General features: G+C 42.6%; 1 protein-coding gene across 5 annotated transcripts in view; it reads left to right on the top strand.

Moving 5' to 3' along the window:
* The window catches only part of nbn (nibrin), a 98,479-nt gene extending 93,465 nt beyond the window's left edge, over nt 1-5,014 (top strand). For all 5 annotated transcript variants that reach the window (XM_038809085.1, XM_038809088.1, XM_038809087.1 and 2 more), the window contains one exon: nt 4,388-5,014. In XM_038809085.1, coding sequence (XP_038665013.1) covers nt 4,388-4,421 — 34 coding nt within the window. In that variant the 3' untranslated portion in view covers nt 4,422-5,014. The remainder of the gene's footprint in view (nt 1-4,387) is intronic.
* Nucleotides 5,015-8,873: the final 3,859 nt, after the last annotated feature.

Raw genomic sequence — 8,873 nt, forward strand, 5'->3', positions numbered from 1 at the left:
CCACGCATGCGCGGGTGGCGTGATCACGCCATTGACGGAACCCGCGCATGCGCGGTTCCGCATTTCTCCATCGCCGCCCGACAAGATGTGGCGGCTTGATCTTGTCGGGCGGCGGAGGGGAAATAGTGCGTCCCTTTTGGACGCAGGCCCGACGATCGGTGGGCACCGATCGCGGGCCTGTCCCCTCCCGAGCACAACGGTGGTGCTCCCACCCCAAATGGGCGGAGAAACTACAACATCTTCTTCGCAGCCTTCAACACATCATCAATGAAGATGAACATCTTGCCAAGGTCATCCCCACACCCCCACTACTGGCCTTCAAACAACCACACAACCTCAAACAAACCATTGTTTGCAGCAAATTACCCAGCCTTCAGAACAGCGACCACGACACCACACAACCCTGCCAGGGCAATCTCTGCAAGACATGCCAGATCATCGACTTGGATACCACCATTACACGTGGTAACACCACCCACCAGGTACGCGGCACATACTCGTGCGACTCGACCTATGTAGCCTACCTCTTACGCTGCAGGAAAGGATGTCCCGAAGCGTGGTACATTGGCGAGACCATGCAGACACTGCGACAACGAATGAACGGGCATCATGCGACAATCACCAGGCAGGAATGTTCCCTTCCAGTCGGGGAACACTTCAGCAGTCAAGGGCATTCAGCCTTTGATCTCCGGGTAAGCGTTCTCCAAGGCGGTCTTCAGGACACGCGACAACGCAGAATTGCCGAGCAAAAACTTATAGCTAAGTTCCGCACGCATGAGTGCGGCCTCAACAGGGATCTTGGATTCATGTCGCATTACATCCACCCCCCACCATCTGGCCTGGACTTGCAAAATCCTACCAACTGTTCTGGCTTGAGACAATTCACACCTCTTTAACCTGTGATTATCCCTCTCCCTGGATCTGTAATGATTTGATTGCCTGCATTCAAAGCATTGTCCAGCATCTCTGACTTTGTCTATATAAATGTTTCTGGAACATACCTCGCCATTCACCTGAGGAAGGAGCTGCGCTCCAAAAGCTCGTGTTTGAATCAAACCTGTTGGACTTTAACCTGGTGTTGTAAGACTTCTTACTGAATTTTCATTGAACAAACTTTCAATCCATTTGCTTTAGTTGTTCCATCACTTCTTTCAATTGAGCTTTTTACTTACTGTGCCGGGTATTTCTGCCTTCTAAAATCACATTGAACTCGATAATTTTGTGCTCGCTGTTCTTCAAGCATGCTATAATTGCTGTTTCCTGCCTTGTAGAGTCAATAATGGTTAATAGGTCAAGATAATTTCCAAGACAGAGGGCCAACAAATAATCATGCGTTACGTTAACTAATATTTTCTCAACCTTTTGGGTTTTCCCAGTTTACATTCAGTTGATTGAAGTGTCCTATTAAAATAACTTTCATATTCTCACATAGCCTTTCTATCTATTCATAGAGCAGCTTACCATTGACAAGACCAAAGGCATCCTTTCTGGGCCCCAGTTGAAATTCCATACCTTGGCCCTTGATCCCATTCCTTTCGCACAGATTGATGGGAAAGGCCATATCCTCCGATCAATCAAACATAACCCTCTGAAAATGTAATTTTGTTAAGCATTTTCCTAACATTAGACTATCCTAAAAAATTCCAAGTGCATTTTTTCTATTGTATAATTATGTATTATCAATTTTAACTGGACAATAGCGCATCAGAAAATTCAGACTTCACAAAGTCATGTTCTGTAGCCATGTTCTATAGTTTACTGCAGTTTTCTTGTGCTCCTAGGAAACTTATATTTTCTCACCTTGCTGAAGCTATGTGGAACAGTAAAGCCAGTTTTGAAGTCTATTGATGCACTTACAGATAGAATAGTTCATGCTACAGTTTCACTGTTGCATTAATGCTTATGTTTTGTTTGGCTCCAGTGAGCTATTTGATATAAAGGGTGTAATATACTTTAAATGTTTTCATTTAAATTCATGTCAGGAATACTGGTGTGTAGCCGACTTGAACTTACATTTGAATTAGTGATGGTGAAGCATCTGCAAAAAGAATTTACACGTTTAGGAGTTTACTAACTATAAACATTCACAACTTCAGGGTTTAAATTTAAAATTAGTAGAATTGATTCTGCTTTTGTCAGGGCAAAATGAACTAAACAAACTTTAGATAAACAGATGGATCATAAATTCTTCTGTGAAAAATGCATACAGTCCACTAGCTAAATTTAAGCATAGGTATTCTGTGCTGCAGATGTAACCTATTATATTCAAGGATAGAATACAAGAAACCTTAACAGAACTGTGGAATCTAATTTGTAACATGGTTGCAGAAATCTTGCCGACAACAAATAATCTCTTGCTGCTAGAAATACAATATTAGTGTTATTGCTAAGAGTGATTAAAGATCACATTTGTTTACAGACCACCAGTACTTGTGTGTCTGTGTGTTTCTGTATGTGTATAACTTGTGCTTATCTAGGTCAAAGTTGGTAGTCGATGATGCTACCCAGTGGAATATTTTTCATTTGCACATTCCTTTGGGTATTTCCAGCTCATTATAAATGCATTATTAGCCTTGATGTCCAAGTTCAAGTACAAAAAGAACATGCCTTGAGGACTATTCTGATGTTTTCCACCTAATTGTCCTATAATCTCTCTATATGAGATTGTCCATTCTTGAGCTTGTATTTATCAGCACTTAACTTTTCCTGTCCAAACCCTTTTGCCATAAAACTCGTGTTACTGTGAGCCTGTTTTCTAAGAGTTCAAAACCAAATTTCAAAAGGTAAACAACTTTTTAGTTTAATCTTTTTACACCGGAACTGCTTGATTTAATGATTGATTTTAGCGGCCGGGATTCTCCGATCCAGGTTCGCCCCGCTGCCAGCAAGTACAGAGAATTTGGCGCTCAGCCAAAATTCCATTAACTGCAGCAGGAATACTGCCAGTATGAACACAGGGAGAATTCCAGCCTAAGTCTTTGCCAAAGAATGTAGTGTTTTCCCTTTTTTTTTAAAGTGATTGAGAGGGCTGAAGGTATGTTATCCTATTCTTAGAAACTAGTCATAATTGCTCCTGTCTACAGTTTACAACCTATTTGAAATTGTGGGACAATGCTTGTTTCAAAGCTCAAAATTAGAATGGCCCTACTTAAATGAAGCAAATATTTGTTGTGAAATCCTTTTTTGTTAATGAGTCAACATGCTTATGAGAAAATTTAAATACATTGGATAACTCATTTAAGTGAATCATGTTACCATCCACTGTTGGCTCCTGTCCACTGCATTCACTGCCACATCCACCTGCCATGTTCTGTGAATTCTGTGTCAATAGAATATCACAGCTGACTGCACAGTTGAGATTAATTTGGGGCAGCAGTTTGCCTCAGCTTGCAGTGAACACAAAGAAGCAGATGGCAAAACAGGACAATTGTTTAATTCAAATAACCAAATACTATTCCTTCAATTTGCTTTGTCGGGACTTGGCATAAATTAAATCCGAATTTTTTTTTTCCCCACTGCGCCTACTCTCAGCAAAATGGTTGGCATCTTAAAACCGAGTCAAGTAAAATCAAACCTGTCTTCTGATGGTGAACTGATTCTTTGTAAGCTCCTTTGTATCTTTTATGTCCTTGCAGAGGCTTTTTGTGGCCAGCAATAGCAATCTTGTGCAATAACCACCAGAATTATTTTCCTTTTGACCCTTTGTTTTTCACCATGCCAATAAAGATGGCATTTAAGAACAATCCCATCATTATTGGCATGGTGTAAAACAAAGTTTAAGAAATTTGAAAGTGTTTCAAAACTGTCAAACAATTCCCAAATGCCTTCTGCCAAGATATAGTCTGGTGTACAATAATGTTATCCATTGTAGACTTTTCCCATTTAATTCTACATTATCACTATGAAATGGCTATGTATGCATTTTAACCGACCGTAGATCACGGAAGTTGACTGCGGAAGTTTCGATAAATCCTTAAAACAGGGGTTGATTGATACGCCGAGTGTAGAATGTGAACCGCTAGTTTTGGTGTAGGTGGTTGCCATTTGAAATGTGAAATAATTGTTTGTCAGTTGCCACGTGTGGTCTGCTTTGTGTAGGTGTCTTAAACTCAATGCATCATCTTGACATACTGCATGCTTCCTTCCACGTGTCAACTTGTGAGTATAACCCCAATCATATATTTCTGAGCTGGAAATTTGAGGCCATCGCCTAATGGAGTATTGCCCGGAAATTGCATTATTAACTGGAAAATGTGTGCTCAACTTGCACGTCAAATATAGGCCGAACCATGCATCTGAAGTCGTCTTGTACACCAGGTTGACTTGAATGCTGCCATTTGTGGTTTATTTTAATTTTACAAAGCTAATTATCTGAATTAATTTGCAGATATGACCCAAAATCTGTCAAAAGAAGAAGATGAATTTGAAGAATTTAAACATCACTGGCAGCAATAATCAAGCACTCTCTCCTACTTGAGCTGCAAAGAACCATTGCACGTAGCGGAACAAGATATACGGAAGTCATGTGTACTTTCTTTTGGAATATTTACAGCTATTTTTAGCTTGTGCTCTTTTCTAATTTTAAAAGTCAATCTTTTGAGCTATTATTGATTTCCTGTCTACCATATTGCGAGCTGCACTCAGCTTTGTGAGGAATCGGGGGAAGATTTTCTGGAAAGCCAGCGAGGTGAAGGCGACGAATAAATGAATGTATATGTGTAAGGACAATTGATAAATGTGTGAATGTATCACAGTTGGTTCAAAAACAGTTACTTGAATTCTTTAACACTTATATGAAGCAGAAAATGAAGCTTTTTATATGCCATATACTATAGTACACAAATATTGGGCGATTTTTATGACAAATGTCCAAGCTTCAAATTAGCAGATTTACAGTTACATAAGTTTGTGACTTGTGCTATAGCACGCATTCTTCTTCAGACCAAAATGTCTTGTCTGCATTGTTTATACAAAATCATTGTTTTGCATGTAATAGAGCTTCTTTGATCCCAAATTTCTTTGTAGTTATTTTTTTCACATTTTAATTCTAAATACATTTTACTCTTGAAGTCGAAGAAAGATGCTGCACAGCAAAATATCTGTGTTACTTTTGTGAAGTACCTCATATTACGATGCCTTAAATCAATTCAAATTTTGACTTTTGAGTTTTAAATCCACTTATCACAAGGGCAAATTGGATGGCGACTCCGCAATGTTTCTGTAAACCTCTTTATATGGACTATTGGTGCTGCATGCACTTTGCCCTTCAACCTGTTTATGTGCAAATTTCTGTGACGCTTTAATTACTTCAAATTGTATAGTCTAAAAGCATTGGGAAATCACTAAATTGGTCATCGAATGGACTTCAGAGGTTCAAGGATCCGGCTCATCACCACCCTCTCCAGGGCAATAAGGAATAGGCAATAAATGCTAGCCTAGCCAGTGACGCCCACTTCCCGTGAATTAATTTTTAAAGGAAAAATCAATCTTAAAGCACCAAGCAGCAATCAAAACTACCAACCATCAGATTTAAAACTCAAAAGTCAAAATATGGGTTGCCAGTGGCAGTTATTGCTAATAGAAAAAGGAAGCAGGCAAACATTTTAATATTTTTTGAAAACACTTAGTTTGTTCATAAATTGTTACAACAGTTACATTTTTTAAAAATCCTGGGCAGGTTTCTCTGATCCTGGGGCGTTTCCCAACGGCAACAACATGGCCTCAGGATCAGCAATTCTGACCCCTACAGGGGGCCAGCATGGCACTGGAGCGACCCACACTGCTCCAGCTGCCGATTCCGACGTCAGATGGGTGCTGCGGGGTCTGCGCGTGCGCAGTAGGACCAGCACGATTTCCGTGCAATGCGCGGTGTCTCCCTTTTCCGCGCCGGCCCCGATGCAACATGACGGGCTACAGGGGCCGGCGCAGAACAAAGGAGGCCCCCAGCCCGAGAGGCCGGTCCGTCAATCGGTGGGCCCAGATCGTGGGCCAGGCCACAGCGGAGGCCCCCCTCTCCTCCCAACCCCCCCACCCCCCACAGGATGCCCCCGATCCTTCGACACCGAGGTCCGCCGGGTAAGATCAGGTTAGAACGGCGCCGACGGGCCTCGGGCTTTTTTTGTATGGCCGCTAGGCCCATCCCGGGCGGAGAATTGCTGGGGCAGGGGAGTCCGTAGAATGGACCGCATCGGCGCCAATTCACCACTCTCTGGAGAATCGAGGCGGTGTGGCGCAATTCGCACCGATCGCGGTGATTCTCTGGCCCGGGGTGAGGGAATCCTGCCCCCTGTCTTTTTTAGCTTGTTTACAATTAATATACAGCCTTATCGTGCCTTTAACATAAAAGCTCTCTCGGCATTTCACATAGGAGAAGTGGGGCCATATTATAGAAGTCTTAGAAGAGAGAACTGAAATCATGGTTGAAACAGGTTCTGAGGAGGCGTTCAGAGATGGGACAGGCAGTAGCAAAGTGAAGAAGTTTAGGTAGCTGTTCCAGAAGACAGGACCCATCTAGCTGTTGAGTCCTCTTGTGTCAAGTAAAGAATATGTGGAGGGGAAGGTTAATGACACACATACATTTTAAAGCCTTGAGGTTTTTATGAGGCAGATGTTTCTCCACATTCCAGAGCCTTTAGAGAGGGGAATGGGAACGGAGATTTAGCTCACCGTGGATGAATCCCCACTTGCAAGCAATCAGCTTGGGTTGATGGGGGAGGGGGTGGAGAGAAAGGGGTGTGTCGTGTTGTGAAATACGCAAGTGCATTTATATGATGTGCAACTGATTTGGAGTGATGTCACAACATGTCCTATATTTATTTTATTGGCTAGTTATCTGAAAAGAGTGCAAGTTGGGACAGTAAAATTGCGGGACTGTCCCTTCAAATCAGAAGATTTGCAAAGGGTCCCAGTAATTCTTAAATTATTTCAGCGTTCTTCAGTGTGGGAGACTGTTTTTCGTGGCTGCAGCAACCTAACGTACCTTTTGCTTGGAATTAATGCTGCTATTGGTCTGTGAGACCTGAGCAATACATATACCCCCTTTTCCTTTTGGAATGAATGGCAATTTATGTGACAGTAATCCCATCCTTTATTTTAATACTGTTCCCTCTGAGGTGTAAGTATATTCACCGTTTGATCTTTTAATCTGTATATATAATACTTTTCCAAGTAAAAATCACATACTAACCCATTTTTAGCTGTGGACTGTTGGCAAAATATGGGTTTCCTTGGAGATTGTTTGCCTTTGACTTTTGCAGAAGATAAAGAGGCAAGCTTGCCTGGTAATGGTGCACTGTTCGATGCATGGTACTCAGCTGCTGCAACACCCATATTACGAGTAGAGGCAGTCACTTCAATTTGCAGGCGCAGCAGCAATCTGAAGAGGATTATAGAGGACAACCATTTGACTGCACCACAACTTGAATTCACACTCATAGGTGTAGATACCCAGTGCATAATACTGTATTTTTCTATATCACTGTGTCAAGTACAAGAGATCAATCCTAGTCCAATGATCCTTTATGTGCTATTTAAATAGCAGCTGTGCATGAGTTGGCTTACCATTGTGTGCATTTCCTGGGCCTGAAGTGACTCTCGGCTCAAGATAACTGAGCCATGGGAATTATCTGTCACGTGTAACAACTCTTGCACTGTTGCATGGACAATTTAGGTCTGCCCTATTTCTGTCACAGGCTGACAATTGCTGCCTCCTGTTGTAATATGCATTTAACGGATAGCAGCATGCCATCACTAGAAGGGAACTGTCGTGCTCCAGCCTTGGTTTTGGCAAACCAGCAAACCGTTATACTGCTGACGTTTTCAAGCCTTTCTCCCAAATCTAAATGAATCCACTCACTTATCAGTAATTGGTGCTTTTATAGCTTTGTAAAAATACAACATGGTGTTCATAGGTGGTCAGATATCCTGGCAGCAAGATTTAGAGGCACAACATGAAGAATAGTCTTCGATTGTGCTACCTGGCATGAGACGACTCTCGACCTGGTTAGATTGCAACAAGTTTGGAGAGCGTTGAAATTGCAACATGGTGATTATACAGAAAAGCTTTGAAGACACTCCACTGAGATAATGCTCAAGTGGAGAGCTAGTAAGCAGACAAATCCCTTGTAGTGAGTTTGCAGCACAGCATCTCCGTTTAGTGAATGGGTCTGCATCGAAAGGCGCGGCATCAGGTTAGCTAATTTGAGATGAGTGACCAGCATGTGGGAAAATCAGGCCGGAGAAGGTTGCAATTATAATGGGTGGAGCTTCGCAATATCACTGGAAAGCAGCTACAGTGACACTCATCCCAGGTACTATAGGAGAAGTAAAGTCAAACAAATAATGTCAGTTTCCACAAAATTCCCCAGTTTGAATTGGAGTGCAGCTGACCTACTATCCAAACTGAGACTATAAAACAGTATGCAGAGCCATGGTTTCTCTTAGTTCAGTTGTGTCTGAAATATGCCTGACAATTGGAAATGAAGGTCTACACAGGCTGAACATGTCATGATTAACAGAAGAGATAAAGCATCCTCAAAAGATATGGGGTGGGATTCTCCCTCCTGCCGCACCCGTTTCCTGGTGTCGCGCGCCCCCACCTGCAGTGGGATTCTCTGTCCTGGCAGCCAGCTAATCGAGTTTCCCATTGTGGGCACCCCCATGCCATCACGGTAGCATTGTGGATAGCACAATTGCTTCACAGCTCCAGGGTCCCAGGTTCGATTCCGGCTTGGGTCACTGTCTGTGCGGAGTCTGCATGTTCTCCCCGTGTGTGCGTGGGTTTCCTCCGAGTGCTCCGGTTTCCTCCCACAGTCCAAAGATGTGCAGGTTAGGTGGGTTGGCCATGATAAATTGCCCTTAGTGTTGGGTGGAGT

The sequence above is a fragment of the Scyliorhinus canicula genome, chromosome 10 (assembly GCF_902713615.1).
Source record: "Scyliorhinus canicula chromosome 10, sScyCan1.1, whole genome shotgun sequence".
NCBI classification, from domain to species: domain Eukaryota; kingdom Metazoa; phylum Chordata; class Chondrichthyes; order Carcharhiniformes; family Scyliorhinidae; genus Scyliorhinus; species Scyliorhinus canicula.